At 36.9% G+C, this 26,447-nt stretch overlaps 1 protein-coding gene across 2 annotated transcripts in view; it reads left to right on the top strand.

Moving 5' to 3' along the window:
• Nucleotides 1–26,447, top strand: part of LOC105286456 (protein phosphatase Slingshot homolog 2) — a 95,275-nt gene that overhangs the window by 4,801 nt on the left and 64,027 nt on the right. Inside the window, exon 2 of one of the 2 annotated variants that reach the window (XM_011351414.3) lies at nucleotides 1,622–1,677. In XM_011351414.3, the coding sequence (XP_011349716.1) occupies nucleotides 1,622–1,677 (56 nt within the window). Of the gene's footprint in view, nucleotides 1–1,621; nucleotides 1,678–15,443; nucleotides 15,926–26,447 lie in introns of those variants that run through there. The other variant, XM_011351415.3, reaches the window with a different exon arrangement.

The following is a 26,447-nucleotide window of genomic DNA, read 5'->3' on the forward strand; positions in this document are numbered from 1 at the left end:
ATTTCTAAGCAAACTCGATATAAGAATTTTTTCTTATTTCCACTAGTAGAATATGCTCCCGCAGTTTGTCGGTTAAAACCCGAGACACCCTGTATACATATATAGTCACAAACTAATATTGCTCGCGCACTTTTGTTCAAGGACAGCATTGGCATAATTTATCTTATCTGCCGTGCATGTTAAACCGCTTTCCGCGAGAAAAGTAGTAATTATAAATTGTGCAGTAGAAAGTTTTTAACTCGATATTTACGCGCGTGCCAAAAATGTCCTCGAGGAAAATTTACTCTGCTCGCTCATTGAGCATTCTTAGTTTAAAGGATTGAAAAAGGATCGGCCCTATCGTGCACTTTGCGTACAACGAAGTGCACTTACCACCAGTACTCCAGAAGGGGCTAGTTGCATTTTTTTAGTGCGGCAGGAGAGGGGTAGAGCCTTGCCGACTGCCATGGTCGCCTATTGATTTTGAGGGTTCGGTCGCTACCATGACCCTATATTGCCATGGGGGAGATTCGAGCTCTTCGCATCCTTGATATTTACGATGCACTTTATTAATAAAAGAGTCACCACTGCGTGACGCGCGCGAATCCTACACGCGGATAAATGACGCGTAGAAATGTCTCGCTGCATTATTAGCCGGATATATGGGAAGAGCGGGACAAAGCAAGACTATAAATTCCGCTATAACGTACTAACTTGTGCCGACAAACGGAATTTGCATGTGCATTGATGTATGAACACGTAAAACACGTGTTTCAACTATGTCACGTCCGTTTTTGAGTTCACGATTATTTCATAGAATTTTAATAAGTAAGAATTCAAGAATTAAAAACAAGATTTAATTATTTACTGCTTTTTAATTTTATTCTTATTAAATATGTTAATATGATGATCATGCTACCGTAAATAATACGGAATCTCTTTAATCCCAGTACTTTTTATTGCATGCATACTTCTTATTAGATCACAATTTATTAACGGTTTGGAGCAAATAATTGATCTCTGCAGATTTTATTTATTGTATTATTTATGCAGATTTTTTTATTGTTCAATTGTATTATTATGTTTTCATGTCAGACAAAGATCCGTTAGATGAGTGTAATAAACTTTCCAATTGAGCATTTTCGGTCGCAATTTTATTCGGTAACTTACAGAGAAACATGCATTGTTTTCAGGATTGTTTTCCAACGATTCTTGCTATTCGCCGTACTTGTCACGATACTTCAATTATCTTCGAGAGGGACAAAGGCTTACCTATGTTTTCTTGCTAGTAGTATGAAGCTAGTAGTATTGACGTAATTCCACGACAACGATTCGTTGTTGACGCTTTCACCGCAAATTATTAACACCGCATATCTGACGGTGTTTGCCCGTAATTAAGCAGAAATTAGTCGAGAGGGAAAAGAGGAAGCGATTAAAAGTTCCGCCTTGTTAATTAATTAAGTTTTTTTAAATTATAATCTAGAAGATCGTCGATATAAACGTGATTCGATCTTGGAACTCTAATCTTTCTAAAGAAAAACGATTTAATATTAAATTTCCCCAAAGTAATCATTTTATTTGTTATTGTATACATGTTTATTACCTACCGTATACTCACGTTAGATATAAAAATATTTTTCAGGATTCGGGGGCAGGAGCACCAGCAGATGACGAGGACACTACGAGAAGTTGCAAAAGGTGAGTTCACAGGAACGATCATTAATTTACGTGTACGAATGCAGTTAGAACCAGATTACTGCTCCAACTTCGAGTTGCCTCGGCGGGCCTGGGATACCTATATAGGCGGATCCGCGTACGTACCCAGTTTCAGTGGCGATAAGATCGAATCACAAGGCCATGCCATGAAGCGTGTCGAGATCCATGGAGTCTCCGTGCTCTTCATCTCGTTCCTTCGCGTGCGGAATGTTCCCTCGGCCGATTTTCTCTTGTCGGCGCGCTTGTTGCTCCAACTGCCGCGCTCGGAAAGCGCAAAATGAAGCAGAATTTAACGCGCCCACAGGCTAATATTAGGAGTGTGATTTAGTTTTGAGGGTTTTGCAACAGATGGCTGTAGTGTCAGTTTGTTCCAATAGCTGTTTCCGATAACTGTTGTTTCTTACAGTGTTGACATTATCCATGACATTTGGTAGCATTATAGCAATAGATGCAATAACAGTCGTGTTTATATCATCGTAAAAATGCAACTTCCGAAACAGCATTTTCGACATGCGTTGCTTTTGTTTTTTAATCAAAAGAAAACTGCGGCTCAGGGTTATAGAATTCTTGTGGAAACTTATGGCGATTCTGCCCCATCAATTAAGACGTGTGAATACTGGTTTAGACGCTTTAAAAGTGGTCATACTGATGTGAAGGACAAAGAACGCTCGGGACAACCAAGAAAGCTTGAAAATGCAGATTTGCAAGCATTATTGCACGAAAATCCAACACAATCCACTTCAGAACTTGCCAGAGCATTAAATGTTGATCGTACAACGGTTACCAAACATTTACATGAAATGGGAAAAATTCAGAAAGAAGGGAAATGGGTTCGACATCAATTATCGGAAAGTGCCATTTGAACATTTGCATTTCGTTGATCGCCAGGCAATAAAAGAAGAGTCTTTTGTCTCGGATTGTTACTGGGGATGAAAAGTGGATCTATTTTGATAATCCGAAACGCAGAAAATCATGGGTGGATCCAGGCGAACCATCAACATCCACTCCGAGACGCAATATTCACGGTTGAAAAGTAATGCTCTGTATTTGGTGGGATAGTGTACTATGAGCTGTTAAATCCGCATGAGACTGTCACGGCTGATCGTTATCGACACCAATTGTACAAGTTGAAGCAAGCATTGGACCAAAAACGACCACCAATTGCGAGTAAACGACGGAAAGTGATTCTTCTTCGTGACAACGCTCGACCTGACGTTGCGTTATCAGTGAAACAAACACTATTAGAGCTCGAATGGGAAGTCTTACCGCACCCCGCGTATTCTCCGGACATTGCTCCATGCGATTATTATTTGTTCAGGTCGATGCAACACGCTTTAGAGGATACACACTTTCATAATTTCGAAGAAGTGCGAAAATTCGTCGACGAATGGATCAACTGAAAAGAAGAGTGATTTTATCGTGGTGGAATCGATCTCTTGCCAGAAAGATGAGAAAAAGTTATAGAAAACGAAGGAAAATATTTTGATTAAGGTATTCATTCATTATCATATTTAAATACATGCGTTTTAGAGCAAAAAAACCCTCAAAACTAAATCACACCCCTAATAAGTCGTGATAAGGGATGAACAACGTGGCTTTCCAGACCACGACTAGTAGTAAGCTGCACTTAGCGAGTAATTCGCTCCCGCTTTGCCGATCATTGGCAGTAGGATCGTCGTTTGGTCGGCTTCCAAGGGCAGATGATCTGATAAAACTCGCCTCTGCCGTTTTCGCGAGGATCGTTCGAGATTTTTTCGACGCTATCGACCGTGGGCTTTCGTGAATCGAAAACGATCTCTCTCATACGAGCGGCGGGTAGATTGGAGTTTTATCATCGGATATCTGAGACGCACCAGGTGCTTATATTGGTTTCATCGAGCAGCGCCGTGTCTTACTGTGTTTATGTTCTTGGAGACAGGTATCGGTGAGCCGCAACGATCGACGCTGGTTTTATCGCTGTGCGAATGAATACCTAATCTGAAATTAGTTTACCTTGTGCATGTTGCAAGATTGCATCTTGAGAAGGTGTCCTGAAGGTATCTTTTGCGCGAGCTAATGCAGTGCGTTATTTCTGCATTATTAATGCATTAGGTTTTTGATAAGAAAATTCTCGATATATTGAAATGCATAAAGAGCATTCGATATCTTATCGTGGTAAACGTTGTAATAAATAGTTATACTCTCCTTGATATTGTCGTTTGAGAAAAAAATCCATTCACCATCTACATACCTGCGTGTCTTCAACCATCGTTCCTCTGAATCGTGATTCTATAGATCTTGTAGCTAATTACGTTTTTCTCAGAATCGCGCCTTCTGTACTAAAGATGCACGGTAGTGTTTTACATAAAAACATGCACGGCAATATTCTGCGTTCTCGCCTCTTGTTAATCAAGCAGTTTAATGCTTTATGATGGCATAAATAAAATCTAGATTTTACGCTGAAGTCGTAACGCGGGGATGATGAGTATAATATAATATACTCTTCACGAAGCAATTTCACCGCGTCAGCGATCGATGATCTCTTCCGGGCGAAAGGTGCTCAACGACAATCGCGAAATCGCGAAGTTATTCATTCACGTTCCCGGAACCGTAAGTCGATTAGTAGGAAATAAAGCGGCATGTGACGGTGTTATTTAATCAACGATGAAACAAGTTCCTCTACCGTTTTCTCTTGGAAGCGCGTCTCCGCTTCCTCCTCCGGGTCGCCGGCTTGTTTGATCCGACCTGTCGTCTCCAAGGAAAGCACTTTTCCGCGTGCGAATTTCCGCGTGCGTCGTCTCAGATGTCCCATGCATCTCTAATCTGCGCCACGCTTGTGACTTGTAACTTAAATGTGTATACACGGGAAAGAGAAATATCTGCGAAACGATTCACTCTTCTATGTATGTTCCGCCACGAGGAGAACGCTTCGCTCTTAATCGTCCGACTTTCTACGGCGCGTTTGCGTAACATTTCGCCTTGCGCGCGGATCGTAGCGTTACGTTGCGCAGGAGACGTAATCGAAGTGCTTCGTAGATGGGAAAAAAAGGAAAAAAACGCCCCTCGTCGCAACCGGATATTAAGATACTTTGGCCAAGTCCCTAACGAGGGTTGCGATCGTTGCAGGAGCACTGGTCGCGGATATTGCTGCGGATGAGATCTCGAATCTGAATTGCGCTTTGCTTTTTTTTCCACACACGGATGAATAGCGGAACAAATAGAAGCCGCACAATTTTTGCGGGTCACTGCAAACGGATCAGTCATAGCAATAGCTCTTTTTGAACAAATAAAAATGAAGAGGAACTTCTCTCGACAGAAGCGTGGCACAATCGATTTTGCGCCGCATTTACCCTGGATTTTGTATTTTTGGTTTCAGTTTTATGGATTGGATATTGTTGAGGCGAATATATCATGCACTGTGTTACATGCCTTCTATTTCTTTGATCTTTGTATGAAAAAATCAATCTGCAGGCAATCAACGTCGTAATATAATATCCTCGATTCACTCTTGCTACTGGCAGCACCGATGCCCGCTCGCTATTTTTGGCTAAGTTGTTGGCGAGGCATTTCAACAGGGCACGTATCCGATACATGACCTTTAGCCTGGCTTAAGTTCAGATTGCCAACGTGAAGTCGTGCGATGCCATCCGTTCTGCTAGGGAGTAACATTGAGTTGATCCGATGTAACGAAACTATTAAGCAATATGAAGATCCGTGATGGAAGCTTAAATATCTCTCGTCTAATTAATATCTAATTAATATCTAAATAAATACTTTCAAATGCACTCATTTATCTAATGCTCGCACAGGCATGTATGATCGAAAGAACAAAGTGTCGTATCTTTATGACATTGTATACATATACATATTTGCTTATGTTAACGGTACAACTACAAACGATATATTGGGTTGGCCAAAAAGTAATTGCGTTTTTTTCCAATAGATGGACATACATGTCTTCAAATGTAACTAACTTCATTCTAAACCGCAAATTCATTATGTAGGTTAACAACTCACAGTTCAAGCTTGTTTTACAAAAAGAAAGTACACGATTTCGTTAACAATTGTTTCTTTGCCGTCCATTTCAAAATGGAAAATCAAAAAGAACATTTTCCTCATATTTTGTTTTATTACTTCCGAAAAGGGAAAAACGCTGTGCAAGCTCATAAAAAGTTATGTCATGTATATGGCGAAGATGCTTTAAAGCTGCGGCAGTGTCAAAATTGGTTTACTAAATTTCGATCTGGAGATTTTAATGTGAAAGATGCATCACGCTCAGGAAGGCCAATCGAAATTAATGACGACAAAATAAAGGCACTGATCGATTCGAATCGGCGTTTAACGACACGAGAGATTGCTGAGAATCTTAACATATCGAAATCGAGTGTTGAAAACCATTTAAAACGACTTGGATACATTAGTAAGCTCGATATTTGGGTACCACATGAGCTCAAAGAAATTCATCTCACTAAGCGTATTGACATCTGCGATTCTCTTTTGAAACGTGAGGAAAATGATCGATTTTTGAAACGCATGATAACAGGCGACGAAAAATGGATCGTGTCTACAACAACGTCAAACGAAAAAGATCGTGGAGCAAGCGTGATGAACCTGCTGAAAGCACTTGAAAAGCAGATATTCACCAAAGAAAGATTATGCTGTCAGTCTGGTGGGACTTTAAAGGTATGTGTATTTTGAGCTGCTTGCAAGGAATCAAACCATTAATTCATACGTATACTGTCGTCAACTGGATAAATTAAATGATGCCATCAAACAGAAACGTCGAGAATTGGTGAATCGCAAAGGTGTTGTGTTTCACCATGATAACGCTAGACCACGTACAAGTTTGGTCACTCGTGAAAAATTGTTGCAGCTTGGATGGGATGTGTTACCATGATGTTACCACATCCACCATATTCGCCAGACCTGGCACCATGAGATTACCATTTGTTTCGTTCTTTGCAAAACGCCTTGAATGGTAAAACCTTTACTGCTGATGAGATATGAAATCGTTCTTGGAATTGTTTTTTGCTGAAAAAGATAAGAACTTTTTTGAGCGCGGAATCATGAAGTTGCCTGAAAAATGGCAAAAGATAATCAAACAAAATGGACAATATATTGTTTAATAAAGTTTTTGTTTCCCATGAAAAATTCGCCTTTTATTTATATAAAAAAAAACGCAATTACTTTTTGGCCAACCCAATATAATATATCGATTCAAAATCGATATATCCTCGAAATTATTTTATCTTAATCGGGTGCAAAATGTTATAATTTTTTTCTTTTTTTGCATTAAACTACACACGAAATTATTTTCGCTATAAATATAAGTACAAACGAAGTGCTAATTATTTTATGCATTCAAAATTTATTAATAGTGAGGTGCCCAGTTCACATAAGTTTTACACGATGATAATAATAAATCAGCTGTTGATCGAAATTACTGCAACATGTACCTCGTTGCTTGATTAGAGCTATCCATTAGGGTATTCCGTTAAATTCATTATCACCGAGTCTACGACAAACGAAACGCGCATAGGTATCAATTACGGAACGTAAACAGTGCCAAAGTAATTAAACCGACATTGCAATGCCGATCTAGATTTATAATTGCAATTAAGTTCAGTCCTCTTGTTGCCTTAAAGGGCAGAAGCGCTTAGCAGGTACCACATAGCCAATAGCGTAATTATCGTTAATTGCGATCTCCAATCACGGACGGTGCTTATTTTAGAACTGTAACATGGTGACTTGAATTGCGTGGGTGGATCTGATACCACTCGTTTGTTCTGCAGCTTTCAAGATTTAGTAGTCGTATCGTGGAGGGGATAGAATCGATATCGTGCATTAAAATAAATAAAAATCGTGCATGGTTATTCTTTCCGAGAAATATTTCCTTAAAACTTTTTAAAACAGAGTCGTCTAACTAGAAATTATTATCTGTCTCATATCATAATTGGTAAATTTTTTATATCTAAGATAAAAGTCTCACACTTTGATTTTGTTTAATTTATTTAACTTTGTTTTGCATATAAAATATTTTTGCGATTTTTAACAAAAGAGTTTATAATTTAGAAACAACAAATAAATAGAAATAAGTAAATTAAATAATGAGTAAATAATATTAGTTATTTTAATTAATTAATTAAAATAACTAATTATATAATAATTAATTAAAATAACTATTTAATATTATATTATTATATAAATAACTAATATTATTTAATTAATTAATTATGTGTGAGCACATTTCAGCATCCTTGATTTGTTGCAGCGTAATTTAGAATGAGATCTGTTATAACTTATATTACGTGACGTATGTGAAATTCGTACATTTGTTTTGCGTTAGCAAGGATAGATATGGCAACGCCGTACTTCAAGTAAGAAATTTGATACGCCAAAAACTTGTATATGGCAAACCAGACAGATTTATGCTCACGTAGACTCGTATGATTAGTATCCTGATATTTCATTTGTAACTGAAGATATCTGTAAAGTAATCCGAGTCAGAGATCCGTAGAGAAACATCATTTTTACGATTTACATTCCCAATTTCACAAGAACAAAGATTTCGCCAAAGTTGATCGATTTAAGCAAGCCTCCGTTGTGTAATCCGCGCAATTATATAATCTGTTTCGTTAGCTTTCGCTACGCAATAGGACTAATTGGCCAGGCGTGTATAATTGTATAATCGTTTTATACGGTTGTGCGAGGATGGCAATACTTCGTTGCTTTTAAGACACTGTCTCCAATTACGTAGTGTTTGCGGTTTCAATGTCTCGCAGTTACAATACAACGCGTGTATCGAGTTCCCGGCTTGTTAACACGCGTTAACGGCCAGGTTGCTAAAAAGCGAGTTAGCGCTTTGCGGACCGTTGCGTTTTCAGGCGCATGATTGTACCTTAAGTATCACACTCCCGGAGCAGACAGAGAAGCTGGGGCTCGTGAGAATTTCTGACGACCTGCTCTCGGAGCCCGAAGCCGACCAAGGCGGTCTACCTTGAACGGGATTCTTGATCGTTCGTAAATTTCACTAACAAAGAGTCACGAGACTCGTGAGGATAATAGCCGGATATACACATATTTTCTCTCGCTAACGTAGATAATGCCGCGTATGTGCCGCTCATTACAATTTTAAAGCTGAAGTAGCTTTTCGTGCGAGACGGTGAATGAAATACAAATATCGAAAATAGTATGCATATTTTTCGTTTATTCTTTTTTCTGCGTTTAAAAATATACTTTCACTAATATCGATATATTATCGCAATGGAAGTTATCATAAGATAACTTCCAGAACGGATTCAGTGTCACTTAACATGACAAGTGCACGATAAATAAATAAATCACGCGACGCAATTTTTTCTTTCAACATGCCAGTTACATCGCGATGTGAATTGTTGTTTTAATATTGTTTTATATTCCTATGCGCGAATACATGCGTACATTTTCTTAAGACATCAGTTTTCTTCTGTGTATAATGCTTGTAGGTTTTTCAAGAGTTTCGTCCGAGAAATGTAACCCTGAACTATATTTCAACCAAGCATTTCGGGCGAGCGCGAAACAATGAGCGGCCTTGCGCAACGTGAGATTGGATCGCGTTCCGAAACTTGCTAATTGGTTTTGGTCTTGCGACACGCATCGGTCGGTCGATTGTTCTCGGTTAAAGTTCGCAAGAAAAGTTTTACGCCGAAACTTTTCGCTACAGAAGATGCGAGATTCTGGGTCTCCTGGGATGGGATCGATCGTCCTGATCGTGCACGGGTGTTTTAAGCTAGCTCGTGAATAATTCATGTTTATTCGATGCGTGCTTCGTCGTCGATCAGTCTGGCACGATTGTAATCCGCCCTCCTTCCCTTTCCTCGGTTCTGTAACCACAATGTCTGGTGCAAAGATTTATAAAAAAACACGCGATAACTAACCGCACGTTATACTTTCACACTTCGTGCAAGACAAGAAAAAAAGATTATAGATGAACTCGAGATGACTAAGTCGCTATTGTTTTCAAGCAACTGTTTTTGTGTGTGATTCGTTGCAAAATCAAAGTTATATAGATGTGATTTACAGTAACATGTAGACATTAATGATAAAGATTGCGATAATATATAATGCGATATATATATATATATATATATATATATATGCAAATATATCATACAATGTCTAGAAGTCATTACTTTTGTACTTTGATAAGAGTGTTCTTGTCATACGTATTAACAGAAGTATTTTTAGCGAGAGCAATCGCGCGTAAAAATCGACGCAAACTCCCCTTTGAACTTTTCGCAACTTTTTCCCTGCTAAGGAGATTTTAATTGCGCACATAAGTGCACTACCCACTACACTACCCACAGTGAAGTAACAGTGTGCATGAATGAAGCAGCGTGTAATGAAGCACTGTCTATTTACCAAGCAGAACGAATCGCCGTATATCGCGCATTATTCTATATTAAAATTATTTATGGTAGATAATAATTCGCGCACCATTAAACACATACAAGATTGACTTGTTTACTTCATACAGATGTAGTATGCATTCCTTGCAAGCTTTGAAACGTTAAGAAGTTTTAATAATAATAATCAATAAAAACTCAATTTTTTAAATATACTAGCAGGGTATAAATTAGTTAAAAAAATTGAGAAATTTAGAACCTTAGAAATCTGTATGAAAAATAAATTGCGTGTTTTCTAAAAACACGCACATTTTTCTATCAACAAAATGAAATTCTTGCATATGAAAGTAAAATTACGTAGATTCATTTGACTGAAAAAAGTATGATAAATTTAGATACTTAGTCGCGTCATAAAAGAACGTCAGAAAAAGTTACACCTTCGCATCTCCCTTCATTACGCGAAGTGTCATTTACGTAATCGCCCTTGAGATTGATACTCTTTCCTTTGCATTTTTCCAGCCTTCCTCGATGCTATTTTCTGTGATATATTTACGTGTCACCGGGCATGCATCTTAATAAACGCCTATTGATTCTCGTGACGTAGTCTCCCTGTTAATTTAAGCTCCGATTCATTCAATTTATTAAATAAGTGGGAAGAATGTGAAACGTGAGATATATTTTTAAAACCAATTTCTTTTCTTATTCTTATAGTTTTGCATTTAATTTTGATAAACTTTGATCTTTCTTTTTGTTAATGCTTGTGATTTTATTGAAAAGTACAGAATTTTGAAGAATCATGAAGATGATTTATTAGCATTACATTGTAACGTCAGAATAAACTTGCTAACGTACATTATTATAGTTAGACTCACGTATTATTCTTTTCTGTGCGTGTAGCACGCGAACAGCTGATTCCGGTACCTAAGTATTCTAAGTTTTCAAAGTATGAAAAATTCAATACATTTCATGAAAACGTCTCTTTTGTTTTAGTCGTTTTAGTCTTTTTCATGATGACCCAGTCTCCAGTTTTTTGTATTTCATTTCCTCGATCTCTAAACGGTCATGCACTTTCGCTGCAAGTTGCGTGCCTTTCCAGCCTTTCAGATAGACTCTGTTTTCTTGATAGAACAAGAGTACGCTGGCAGGAGATAAAACAAGCTGCGGGTTCGTTAGACCCATTTGTCATCCTTCCCTAGGCTCTTGATGAGAACGTAAAAAGCGATATGACATGTATCGCGAAGCAGATTTTCATATCGCGTGTCTTGGCGCGATACAAGTGCTATTAGCTTCCCTTTGCAATTGTCATCAAATGCGAATCTCAAAGTGCATGAATTTGCTAAATGAGATAATTTCTTTGCGTTAAAAAGACGTCTGACTTGCAATTAATTCTGTTCCACATAATTTGTTTTCTCGGAATTATCAGACAGCACAATACAGTAATTTGATCATTTGCATTATTTGTCTCCGTTAGACAATTTTTGCAAATATGATATTTGCATAAAAATAGGATTTCATATTATTAAGAAAATAACACTTAAGAAAACGATCTACTTGAGCATAGCAAAGCATTCGCTAATGCTAAGTGTAAATAAGTCTATCGAAAAATAGTTTCAGTATGCGAACTTGTTTGATTAATAAAGGAATCAGTAATTCTTCCATCAGAGTCTCGCGAATAGACGTTGTTTATCAAGCGAAACAAATGGATTGCAGACGTCTCTCTGTGCAAGGCTTCTTCATGAACGTATTAAGCGTGATTTAGACGGAGCTCCTTTTGACGCTTATCGCTGGCTTCTTTCATCGCCAACTTCTCGCTTTTTCAGAGCGAATTTTCGGCTGACAAAGTCGTTAGCGTTAAATTATTTAAATCATTTACACGTTGCTGGCAAACAGTGTGAAGTTGCCAGCGTTTTAGCGAGAATTTTGTGGGAATAGCCAATCGCAAGCTTCTTTATTCGCCAGCGAATTTGCTGGTAGAAGAATTTCTAGACGCTCAATGTAATCGCTAGCGTTCAAAATTTTGAACTCGCGGCGTCTTTAGTCACTGCTATGAAGTTGAACATGTCCACCTTTAGCGAAGAGTGATTTCTAATTTTGTCCGAGATGGAATAGCTTGGAGAGCAAGAAGTTGGCGCGATAAAAGAAGCCAGCGAGAAGCGTCAAAAGTCGTTCTTGCTGTCTTCTCACGCAGCTTTTCTTGACGCCGCTGCTAAGTCGAGAGCGTTAAAATTGAACATGCTCAACTTCATAGTAGTGACTAAAGACGCAGCGAATTCAAAATTTTTAACGCTAGCGATTAAAAATTGAGCGTCCAGAAGAAGTTTTTACCAGCGAATTCGCTGACGAGTAGAGAAGCTTGGTCAAAACGAATGAAAGCAGCGCCGTGTAAATAGCCCATTAGTCGTTATACGGCGTTCGCTTGCGTTTTGCATGGATGAACTGGTAAATCGGAGCAGACATGTATATACGACAATCGTAACAAAGGTCGATGCACTGATGATGCATGTGTATCTGTATGAGTAACGTGACACCGGCATATGTGACAGTTATCACGAATGGATCACGCAGTATTATGATAATGTTGTTAGTGCTGTCAATACTCGAATGTATCTGTTTTGAATTTTTAATATTATTTTATTACTCGGATGATTTAAATGGAAATAATAAAAAATAAGCACTAAATAATTCATTATAAGCCACATTCGATTTGGTTCTGCTAGTTTAAGAAAGCTGATGAGAATCTAGTTTTTGAAAAGACCATAAAGTGACTTATCGAATTTTTATCTCGATAAATTAACGATTAATATATGCATAGCTTATCATTTCATTACGAAATAGATGCATGGTTGGAGTCGTCGTTATACCCATGATCAATTCATGAATATTCAACAACGCGGGACGCTCTTGAGATTCCCAGCGTTTCATTTTCTCATACGAAGTATCTGATAGTTCGGTTGTTGACCATTCCGAGAGGAGTTATCGAGAGAGAAACGAGAGAGTTTCTCCTTAGTTTTACGTCATTGATATGCATGACGTAAGAGTTCGATGCACCAAGAATATTGATGCGATCCCTTGCATTAAGTTCGATTTTCATCGTGGTGCTCTAGTCACTTCTCCGCGGTTGCTTGCAAATTATATGCAAACGGTTTTACGCGGAGAAGACTAATAACTGTTGCCATATACCGTGCACTCAGTTACAAATGAAAACATTAATAACGTCGAAATGCATTGCGAAGTCATTCGACTACCTTGTAATCTTAGATACGACACGACCTAGTTCCGCCTTAGCCTACGGGCGTGTAACCGCGATTTCAATCATACGCGACCAGACCGGTTGACGCAGATGATTAACGTGTCACATGCGCTCCCCTTGACAGTGAAAAAATTCAGAAATGATTCGTGTAACGAGATCTCGAAAAAATTCACCAAGTGTGTAGGATGACGCGATGAATCATTGTTTGCAACGGCGAGGTCGTAGCTGTGCAATTAACTAAGAATGAGCGATATTTGAAAAACTAATCGATATTTTTAATGATTTATCACGTGTCAATATGGATTCATAGAATATCTTTTGAAAATAGCTATCGCAGCGGATTCCTTTGTGAAAGCATTGAATATAATTCGTTATACGATGTAAACGAGTTATATATAACTTTTCACATTTTATGGGAGTAATATAATGGTCACTCGATATCTGTTTTATATATTTCGAAAGCATATTTCATTTATAGCTGACCGCTTTACGCTGCATGTCCAACAATGCATTTATATGTAACTGTACACGACAGCAAACACGAAGTCTCGTGTCGCATATTTCGCATCATACACAATAACTGATCCCTTTATTCTACAACCGTGCGCTACTTGAACTCTCAGCTTATGTTTAAAACATTCAACATCCGATGATCGATCGAGTATCGTTTCTAGACCTTTCTTGCGACACTTGATAGTGTGAAAGCAGTATTTCGACGAGATAAAACAGTAGAATTTTGCTGGCTCCGTTCCGAGGAAGTTTGCTGTTGATTGTCGAAAATCTGGCGATTCCGATTCGGCGCAAGCTTGCCGTTGCAAGTACACAGACAGGAAACGCGTCAATGCTTTGGAATTCTGTTCGCTTCTTGCGATTTGAACGTGCTCGTTGCCTTTTGATCCGTTTGTACGATGCGGCTGGCTATAATGCCCGTAGGACTGCACAATTGCCTCTCTCGTTACGGGCAATTGCTATAATACTACGTACGCCGTGTAACACGCAATACATTTCTGTAAATACACTCGATGATATAATGTAATAACCCCGAGGCGAATTTACGAGATTGCTTGCTGATTAAAGGGTACTTGGCGCCATCAAGCTTGATTTACACGATGTTCTTTTGCTAACGGTCAGTGTGCTTCCAGTGGACAAAGCGTACTAGCTGTTAGCAAAAATAATACAAAATTATTTAATGCAAAAATAATACGGATGAGAAAAATTGAGAAAGAGACGATTATAATGTTGATGTCACGGTCAGATTACATAATTCAAGATTCAAGGCGTCCATTACCTTCGTCCGGCCACATATCTCGTGTGTTGAACATTATAGCCACTTCAATAATTGAGATTAAAATGATCGAGCACAAGGTCTTTCACGAAATCTACATATAATTATTCTCTTTATTGGAATAGAAATTTATTTGTCATAGTTGCACACTTTGAAACTTTATACTTTAACTCGAATTAAATTATTAATTCGAGTTTCTTAATGTTATAAGCTATATAATAATATATAGTTCAATTTTCCTAAAAGCAAGGATCACCCTAAGTTGAGCGGGAGGAAATCAGAGGGGCGGGCAATCATACATACAGAAATCAAAAGACATAATGATAATACTCTATTTATATATTTTCCTTTAATAACAGTGCTTGTAGCTGTTCGTACTAAATACACGTACATTTCAAACGTTCGGGTTGATGGTTCCACGAGGGTGAAACGCATGACGAACCTTCAAGGTCCTCTCGTGTTCTGTAATCCCTTTAAGATGCTTTATTACGGATATTTTATTCTCCTTAGCTTTAGCTTTCCAAAACTCGAAAGAACAATCAAAACGACCTGCCGAAGTGTCTTATACTCATCGCAGTGTCATAACGCTTAGTTTCATCCAAATCAATGGACCACGTCCAATTGCATACGCATAAAAAATTCAACTTGCTGCACCGCCTGTGTACGTAACGCATCTCGATAAATATGCGCGATGAAAATGTGTTATGGTGTCGTGCTACAGGGAAACTTGTCCTTTTCTCCTCCTCCTCTGTTCGCCTTCCTCTCGATCGACCGAGAGGTTGCTACGGGTGTGAGTGAGGTTAGATCTGTGCGTCGACCGGCTCGGGGTGGGGGTGGAGTTCCGTGCGCCTGCCTGCGCCAGCACGGGCGTCAGTCGCCTCCCGACTTCGCGTCCGTTGGCGTCGCGAGTGCGCGTCGCTCCCGCGCCGTAAAACGTCTCTTCGCTTTCGCCCGCGCGGATGCGTGACCCGGTCGCGCCAGCCCTAAGCGCGAAGTGAAACGGTTGCTCCGCGGTTCTCGGAGTCGTCGTCCGCTTTCGTCGCGACGCACCGGTTCGCCGGGAGAAAGAGACGATGTCTCTCGGGGAGATGCGCCCGAAGGTACCGTGAATCGCGCCGACACGAGCGGCCGCGCTCGTCCGCGTTCTCATGTTGTGCCCGCGGTGAGACAAGTGCAGCGGCGTCAGGCCGATGGTGGCGGAGTGATTCGGCTGCGTCGGATCGCGTGGTGTCTCGTGGACGGACTCTTGATGGTCTTCGAAAACATCGAGATGAGGAACCCTGCGGGGTTCCTGCTCGAGGACGCCAGGCACGGATACATCCAGTACATCAGGTATTTCATATTTCGTTTTCAGCGTTGCTGTCTTGTCAGAGATTATTGCGATATGAAAAAATCGATGAGGGTTGATTGTAATAAGGTTGCATTGTATAGATTTTGAAGAAAATCAGGAAGGCAATCAATGAGCCTCAGTTTATAATTGTAGTTAACAATTAACGGGTTTTTCTGAATTTACATTTACATCGACAATTGTGGTTTACGGAAGGATCTTGAATTCGTTAAAAATTAGGTGAATTATGTACGTTTAGTGCGAATTATATCAAGAGAATAAAAATGTCTTGTCAGAGATTATTGCGATATGAAAAAATCGATGAGGGTTGATTGTAATAAGGTTGCATTGTATAGATTTTGAAGAAAATCAGGAAGGCAATCAATGAGCCTTAGTTTATAATTGTAGTTAACAATTAACGGGTTTTTCTGAATTTACATTTACATCGACAATTGTGGTTTACGGAAGGATCTTGAACTCGTTAAAAATTAGGTGAATTATGTACGTTTAGTGCGAATTATATCAAGAGAATAAAAATGTCTTGTCAGAGATTATTGCGATATGAAAAAATCGATGAGGGTTGATTGTAATAAGGTTGCATTGTATAGATCTTGAAGAAAATCAGGAAGGCAATCAATGAGCCTCAGTTTATAATTGTAGTTAACAATTAACGGGTTTTTCTGAATTTACATTTACATCGACAATTGTGGTTTACGGAAGGATCTTGAACTCGTTAAAAATTAGGTGAATTATGTACGTTTAGTGCGAATTATATCAAGAGAATAAAAATGTCTTGTCAGAGATTATTGCGATATGAAAAAATCGATGAGGGTTGATTGTAATAAGGTTGCATTGTATAGATTTTGAAGAAAATCAGGAAGGCAATCAATGAGCCTTAGTTTATAATTGTAGTTAACAATTAACGGGTTTTTCTGAATTTACATTTACATCGACAATTGTGGTTTACGGAAGGATCTTGAACTCGTTAAAAATTAGGTGAATTATGTACGTTTAGTGCGAATTATATCAAGAGAATAAAAATGTCTTGTCAGAGATTATTGCGATATGAAAAAATCGATGAGGGTTGATTGTAATAAGGTTGCATTGTATAGATCTTGAAGAAAATCAGGAAGGCAATCAATGAGCCTCAGTTTATAATTGTAGTTAACAATTAACGGGTTTTTCTGAATTTACATTTACATCGACAATTGTGGTTTACGGAAGGATCTTGAACTCGTTAAAAATTAGGTGAATTATGTACGTTTAGTGCGAATTATATCAAGAGAATAAAAATGTCTTGTCAGAGATTATTGCGATATGAAAAAATCGATGAGGGTTGATTGTAATAAGGTTGCATTGTATAGATTTTGAAGAAAATCAGGAAGGCAATCAATGAGCCTCAGTTTATAATTGTAGTTAACAATTAACGGGTTTTTCTGAATTCACATTTACATCGACAATTGTGGTTTACGGAAGGATCTTGAACTCGTTAAAAATTAGGTGAATTATGTACGTTTAGTGCGAATTATATCAAGAGAATAAAAATGTCTTGTCAGAGATTATTGCGATATGAAAAAATCGATGAGGGTTGATTGTAATAAGGTTGCATTGTATAGATTTTGAAGAAAATCAGGAAGGCAATCAATGAGCCTTAGTTTATAATTGTAGTTAACAATTAACGGGTTTTTCTGAATTTACATTTACATCGACAATAGTGGTTTACGGAAGGATCTTGAACTCGTTAAAAATTAGGTGAATTATGTACGTTTAGTGCGAATTATATCAAGAGAATAAAAATGTCTTGTCAGAGATTATTGCGATATGAAAAAATCGATGAGGGTTGATTTTAATAAGGTTGCATTGTATAGATTTTGAAGAAAATCAGGAAGGCAATCAATGAGCCTTAGTTTATAATTGTAGTTAACAATTAACGGGTTTTTCTAAATTTACATTTACATCGACAATTGTGGTTTACGGAAGGATCTTGAACTCGTTAAAAATTAGGTGAATTATGTACGTTTAGTGCGAATTATATCAAGAGAATAAAAATGTCGTGTCAGAGATTATTGCGATATGAAAAAATCGATGAGGGTTGATTTTAATAAGGTTGCATTGTATAGATTTTGAAGAAAATCAGGAAGGCAATCAATGAGCCTTAGTTTATAATTGTAGTTAACAATTAACGGGTTTTTCTGAATTTACATTTACATCGACAATAGTGGTTTACGGAAGGATCTTGAACTCGTTAAAAATTAGGTGAATTATGTACGTTTAGTGCGAATTATATCAAGAGAATAAAAATGTCTTGTCAGAGATTATTGCGATATGAAAAAATCGATGAGGGTTGATTTTAATAAGGTTGCATTGTATAGATTTTGAAGAAAATCAGGAAGGCAATCAATGAGCCTTAGTTTATAATTGTAGTTAACAATTAACGGGTTTTTCTAAATTTACATTTACATCGACAATTGTGGTTTACGGAAGGATCTTGAACTCGTTAAAAATTAGGTGAATTATGTACGTTTAGTGCGAATTATATCAAGAGAATAAAAATGTCGTGTCAGAGATTATTGCGATATGAAAAAATCGATGAGGGTTGATTTTAATAAGGTTGCATTGTATAGATTTTGAAGAAAATCAGGAAGGCAATCAATGAGCCTTAGTTTATAATTGTAGTTAACAATTAACGGGTTTTTCTGAATTTACATTTACATCGACAATTGTGGTTTACGGAAGGATCTTGAACTCGTTAAAAATTAGGTGAATTATGTACGTTTAGTGCGAATTATATCAAGAGAATAAAAATGTCTTGTCAGAGATTATTGCGATATGAAAAAATCGATGAGGGTTGATTGTAATAAGGTTGCATTGTATAGATTTTGAAGAAAATCAGGAAGGCAATCAATGAGCCTCAATTTATAATTGTAGTTAACAATTAACGGGTTTTTCTGAATTTACATTTACATCGACAATTGTGGTTTACGGAAGGATCTTGAACTCGTTAAAAATTAGGTGAATTATGTACGTTTAGTGCGTATTATATCAAGAGAATAAAAATGTCGTGTCAGAGATTATTGCGATATGAAAAAATCGATGAGGGTTGATTTTAATAAGGTTGCATTGTATAGATTTTGAAGAAAATCAGGAAGGCAATCAATGAGCCTTAGTTTATAATTGTAGTTAACAATTAACGGGTTTTTCTGAATTTACATTTACATCGACAATTGTGGTTTACGGAAGGATCTTGAACTCGTTAAAAATTAGGTGAATTATGTACGTTTAGTGCGAATTATATCAAGAGAATAAAAATGTCGTGTCGGAGTATGCATGAGTGTCTAGAAACGTACTGCAACGTGCATTGTTAAATATCGTGAGCCTTTATGAGCGTACTGAGCACTGTATGTTCAGTGGTCCTGCAGAAACATTAAATATTTAACAAATCATGTTACGTTACAACATCCGTTTCTCCGGCATTCGTATGTCTTTGGCCTTAACGTCATCAGTGTTTATTTATCACACTCAACATAACACAACTGCTAATATTGCCGTTGATACAAGCTATTGTCATGTAAATACAAAGCGGTAGTGAAAGCTGTTTGGTGTACGGTAATTTTACACGCGATTCTGATATATTAAGTGTCGTATGTTGCGTCTTATAAAATGCTTTTCAATCCTTAAAAAAGTGATGACAACGTTTATCATGCTGTTATGTTTTATATCATGTTTAATGCTGAATTCAGAATCGTTGCACGAATTCGAATCATTTTTCTTTTTCAAGTTTCTCCTTTTTGAAATTCTTAAAGTCCTTAGGGTCTTCAGAGGTATTTACTAATGCTTTTAACAATTTCTAAAAAGGAATTTATATGACCCAAAGTATCTTTAAAGTCTTTCAATGCGTTGGAAATATGACAGGAATTCTTAAGACGTGAGCAATTTTAAGTATGACTTCTGAGATCAATAGTTCAGGTAGTAATAACGGTTGTAATAAAGGAACCAGTCATTTAATTTTTGTTGAAAAATATATAGTAACATTTTTACATTTATGTATTTGTACATCTCTATATACTCCACATTGAAATTTTGATCAAAATTGCGATAATAAATCAAGTATCATTTTCGACACATAAAGAAGATATCTCGAGTGTGAGCATTGTTCACACGACGGGAGACCCTGTTAAAGATTTAATCTGGCTTTGAAAGGATGATCAATAATATTTTTTAATCTCATGATCACAGCAAAGTTTCTCAACGAATCATTTTGCAATAAAACTGAGATATTACACCAAATTGTAACGAAAACTTTATTTTCGTGAATACATTGATTATTATATATATATAGATGTGATTACATTGTAATAACGAATTTGGCGATAAATAATTTCGGAGAAATGATATTATTTGAACAAAGTCTTAAAATCGAAGCTTTAGTCGATTTAACTCAGGATGAATGTTCATATAGACACTCAAACCTGTTTAAGTAGTACACAGAGACGCATAAATGTAGTTCAAGAATTTACATTACAGTCTCTACTCTTTCCTTTTTTTAAATCTTTTCAATCGAATTATCTTTATTGCTGCAATCTTGTTTGATTGCATTTGCCTTATTTTATGATTACTTCGTTTTAATAGGTACCAATGAGGTCTTGGCACGAATGATATCAGTGTAACTATAGATCAAAAGAATCATTTGCAGCTTCTTTTTAATTGTATCTTGATGAACTTTCTGATTGACCGATAATCTCTTAGTTAACCGTTAGTAAATAACGGCTTACAGAAAACAATAAGTTTTGCTTTTTTCGTGGAAAATTTTTTCAAGTATTTGCAGTATTCAATCAGGCAACCAATCGTTTATTGCTTTATATATGTCGTATACACGATGTGATCTGTCACATTTGTTTTCAATAAATTTAATATATTGTTTATATATTGTATATAGAGTTTATATCAATTGTTTATATCATATAAACGATTAATAGGATAGTTTAAGAAGAAAAATAGATTTCATAGTTTCTGAATATCAAAAGATAATCGATATTATTTTTTGATAATCGTATCATTATTTTACTATTAATATCTGCCGGTATTAACCGATAATCGCATACCATGCATCTTAAAGAATGCAATAAAAGTAACGGTATCTCTGAATCTTTGAGCATGCAAATTATTAGCAGTTAGCTTTAATATTTCGTCATTTAAATATAATCCCACATCTCGCAACGTAATTCGTATAGTTACGATATATAATATCTATCGTTAAAACGGGATGCGGTCAGATAGCTTCTGTGCTATTTCCTTAAACAACTTTTCCCGTGGTTGGTGTTTCCCGCGACGCTACTTTGTCCGCAGTTAAGTTTGCTTTCCTTTCGCACGAAATAATACTTTTTCGCGAAAAAGGATTCTGCCGATTCTACCGCGAAGGTTAATTGAGAGATCAGAAATTACGTAGATGCTCTTCGTACCGTTAGCGATGGTCCAGTTTAAGATGGGAGGATGCTTGGCAACGCTGTCTTCACCGGCATACGAACCGTATTCTTTGTTCCTTTTTCCAAACCGCAAGGGTCCCTAACCGATCGTCTGTCTACAACGGACTCCAAGCTCGCACAGCGTGCCAACCTCGGTGAAGTATCCGAGGAACCGGATGGCGAACGTGTTCAGGGAAGGATGATATTTTATGTAAATCAGTCGAACAATCTGTCTACATGTAAAAATTGCAATATGCAAAAGCAAGTTAAATCGACGAGAAATTTATTAAACTATGAGCTGTGATAGGAAGAAACGCGAGGATTACTAAATGTGTAAAACCGATGTCTCAGCATCCACTTTTTAGTTACATATCGTTTTAAACAACAGTAAACTTCGCAGAAAGTATCTAGCAGCGCTTAAAGATAATTGAATCTTGAAAACGGTTAACGATTTCGAGATTTTATTAACGTGGGGAAGGCGTTGGATGCCGATGCGCCGGGTGTTAGTTAAAATACCATGTGCATGCTGGCAGCAGTGCTCTTTTGTCAGCATCAGCTGACTCGAAGCATCAGCTGCGCGTTTTGTATGAGCGAGGTGTGAAAGGAGACCCTGATTATTTGTCAGGAAAGCTTGCCATGAGAAAAGTCGACTTTTATACGATCCATAAATATGTCCAGGAGCATTCGTTGCGTTGTAATACAACGAGCGTTGTAGATTGGAATGCAAACGTGGTAAATTGGAAGAAGTATTCGTTAACACTTTCAAGTAAAAGTAATCACTTTATGAGATGTTATTGAAAGAAGGATGCTTTTATACTAGAAATAAACGATTATCGACAGTCGTGTTGATATAAAACAATCATCAGTTTATGCTGTTCACTATCCGTGTTACTGCTCTGAACGAACGAATCATGAACATCGTTACAAGATGTACTCCTTCGAGATGAGCTGGACTATCAATGTTCTTGTTCTAATCAATAGCGCTGATTATAAATTGCGATCGGACATGTGGTATCTCTATTAATCACCGTTAGAAAAAGGCAGCTTAGCTCCCGTATTGCCGCAGCTGTCTTCTGCAACGTTCTCCCTCGGCTCCGCTTTAACGGTTCCCATTGCGAGGTATAAATCGTAGCGACGATTATTGCCGAGTAATCGTCGAATCGAACAGTCGGGCTGCTATCTTCTTCTCCGACGCGGATGATACTCACGCGTAAGCCACCGATCGTAAATCAATACTTGCGTAGTCGTTGCGAATGCTAAAGTGTCGGTACCGTCGGTCGTGGCCGTTCGTGGGCTCAAGACCGATATTTATAGTCGAGGAAGCCTGTGCGTCCACGTGATTATCCTAAGATCGTTAACTTCCCATTATGTAATTTCTGAGCGAAACGTACGTCCATTAAGTCCAGAATTAATTCCATTGATACGCGCAGCATCTGATACGATTAGAAAAAGAAGTTGGCGTATGTGTGCAGCAGGCTGAACTAACTCGCTGGTGTTCCCTGCGTATCTAATAGAAGGTACCGCAACGTGAAAATAACGATTAATTTTCTTCACGTCTATGGAAATGTGTTCCGGTTACCGGTATCCGGTAAGGTTGCAGGAACATTTGTAGTCGAAAATAGATTATTGTTTACTGGATGGTGGAAAAATGGTTTATTGAAGAAATAAGAAAGATTTGTATCATTGCGAATCTGGTACCCCTGACTTTAAAGAAAATAAAACTTTCGAATTTATCTGCTCGTGCTTTGCATTATCCTAGTTTTGCTACTCTTTGTTTTCTTTGTATCTTAGAATAGTAACAAGCGGAAATCTTATGATCGTAATGTATTTATGAATCTGAGAAAATTGCTGTCATTAAATGAAATGAGATTCGATTTTTACAGATATAACTGAATCGTGAATGATAATGAATCGCTAATTAAACATGACAGTAGAAATAGAAAGTTCGCTTTCAATTAAAAAGAATAACATTTACTGATGAAGTTTTGCAATTCAATGATAGTGTTAGTTTTATTTTGTGATTACGATCTTGGACGTAGATTTTTGTGAGAAACATAAAAGTACGATCCAATCAATTCGATTATAATAAATTGTTATTGTCGAGCATAATTATAATATTAAAGTTTACAATAGCATGATGCTTAAAAATAGAATGATTGTATCATGATATTGCACCATTTAAGATACTCATTACATGATAAATCAGTTTTTTGCCACTTGCATCAACGTTAAATGGTACGGTTTATGGAGATGAAGAAGTAAAAGAAAAGAAAATGAAGCATAATCGATTGCACAATAATTAATCGCCTTCAAGTCTTGCGATTATTATTCAAAGTAATTATTCCGGTTAACCTTGTCGATATTAATCACATATTTGCGTAATCTACTTTTACTCCGCAAATCTTCGAGATCGCTATTGTGTTTTGCTCTTAAATTGCTTCGCAATTCGAATTGATCGAAGTGCGATTTGCTCACTCTAGTTGGCTCGAGGCTACTTTCCATCAATTTTCTGGACGAATACACACAATGACATACCCGATTCATTTATGTAGATTCAACTTCTGTCCGGCGAGTAGGTTCCGCCTCGTAAAATCTGTTTTCGCTGTCATGTTGACTCGTGAGGACTTTTGCTTCAGTACATAGAATTGGCATAAATTTTCTTCCTTGAAGACCGCTGTTCTCGTTTTGGGTATAATTTCAATAAATTATTTGATATTTGATGTTGTCTAACTAGTACTATTTGTAATCGAAAAAGATATTTTTGTTTGATCAATAGTTGTTCCCTTTTTCTACAAAGTTTAAGCGATACAATAGATGTAACAATAATAATTATTATATCTATTTTTAGTTAAAATCCTTGTTAGGATAATGACCCTTTACAGCGCATCATTATCATGTTGACGCATATTCGATTATGGTTTCCACAGAAATGTACAGCAATGCGGTGTTGCTTAGAAACGAAGCTCAAAACACGGAAGTCGATATATGTAGCAGACCACGTAATTGACGACGAAGATTGCGTTTCCAGTCTTGTGTCAGATAACGGATCAAGGACGAAAACAGATGAAATCAAGTTCATCGTAAAATATTTGCATTTGTCGGATATATCTTACTAAATGACAATCGACGCGTATCACGTTATAAAACAGTTATTCATTGCTCATACATATTCAGTAATTCTTTCTAATGTGAAAATAATTAAATATATATTTTTCAATTATTCTAAGTTAACAGATGCTATTTGTCATGATCAGAAACTTTCTCTAAAATAAAGCTCAAGAAAATTACTTATTTAATTATTTCGATTTTCAAAATGCACTACAAGATAAAATTAATGTATAGATTAAAAATGTGCAAACATATTTAAAACAATTTATGCATATTTGCAATAAGTATGCATCATTCTTGATCTGTGCGAGAGAGAGAGAGAGAGAGAGAGAGAAAAAGAGTTAATGTAAAACAGCTATCACATCTTTGCTTCAGAAATGTTCAGCACGCGTGAGTTGATCGAGAACAACGACACGTTGTTCACTTACAACAGCGAAACTACTCTTTGCCTGCTGATCTATGGTGTGCATCACTCGTTGCACTTTTAGTAGAATCACCACTTCATCGCGTCATGTGTTTAGAACGTAGTTTGTCATCCGACAATTGCGCAACAGCTCTCAACCGGAAACAATATACAGCTATGTCGTATTGAAATGACGGATAAAATTGGAGATAATGTTTGCAAGGTGCAAATAATGTCGAAATGCTGTCAGTGAGTGATTGTTGAATCGCATATCTAATCATGTATAATCTTCGATCTTGACGGTTTTAAAGATATTGCGTGATTTATTGTGAAAAACTATGCAAATTATCATTGTCTATTACGCGGATAACGATAGTGTATATTTCGCATTTGCATTTTTAGAAGTTTTGCAAAGTTAGAAAAGTGGCTAGCAATAAATACGGTATATTGTTACGACAAAAATACAATTTTAGAAACTAAAATATAAAAATTTTTCTTAAATTCTTTTGAAATTAAAATATTTATTATTTTTTAATTAAAGATACACGAACGTTTGTCTTCAAGCATGGTTCAAAATTGATTGTTTTGTAAGATAGTAAAGTTATATTCGCACAAAGATTGGTTTATCAGAGAGAAAATGAGATTCAATCAATTGTACGTGATGCAATTAATTCTTTTCAAAGTAGACTTATCTTTTGATAATTACTCGTCGTAATTACTTTCAATCCACTCATCTCCGATCTTCTCTCATACGATGTTTTGTTTCTTCTAATTCCGGTTCGTAATCGCAGCTTTAAGTATTTGCATCTATAATTTCGTAATTTAAGTATTTTTATCTATAAGTTCCTCTCCTGTAAACGCGTTTGGATATTAATGTCACAATAGCAAAATATTATTAGTTACCAATTAGTTATTAATCAGCACTAAATTGCGCAATACGTAAACCTGATTTGAGTGAGGGTTATCTCGAATCCTGAAATTCTATTTCTTATCACAATAAAATATTCGTGATCGGCATCATGCTGTTCACGTAGTTTAATAAAAATTATGCTTTTTTCGAACTTTCAAATATCTTTTGTGTCAAGTTAAGTACAAAATAGAAAAGAAGAAAAGAGAGTGACATGCGCTGCTTTCGCTTTCAACAGTAACTGCTCCAAAATTAGAAGCTTGGAATCATTACGTTGAAAAGACCGAGCATTTGTTGTTTGTCAATCTCGCTTTAGACGAGTTCAAGTGAAGCAGCGATTAACGTGAAACCGGTTTGGTTCAGCTGGGTTTCTTAAAGATAAAATTCACGGCTCTGAAGCACGTGTTCCTGGGAAGATGCGTTTAGCTCTTTGTGTCACTCTGCCATGCGTCTAGAGTACTCCATTATTTTTCTTCTGTTTTTTTTCCGCGTAATTGAATAAAATTTGCAGCTCTCCCACTTTTAGATATTATTACTAATTTTCATGTAGATATTTATAGAAAAAGTAACAATATAGATTTTATTTATTGGAATGTTTTTTTCTTAGATTAATGCGTGATTAGCAGCTTTTAAGATAGCGTTACAGT

This window comes from Ooceraea biroi, chromosome 5 (genome assembly GCF_003672135.1).
Source record: "Ooceraea biroi isolate clonal line C1 chromosome 5, Obir_v5.4, whole genome shotgun sequence".
In the NCBI taxonomy this organism is placed as follows: domain Eukaryota; kingdom Metazoa; phylum Arthropoda; class Insecta; order Hymenoptera; family Formicidae; genus Ooceraea; species Ooceraea biroi.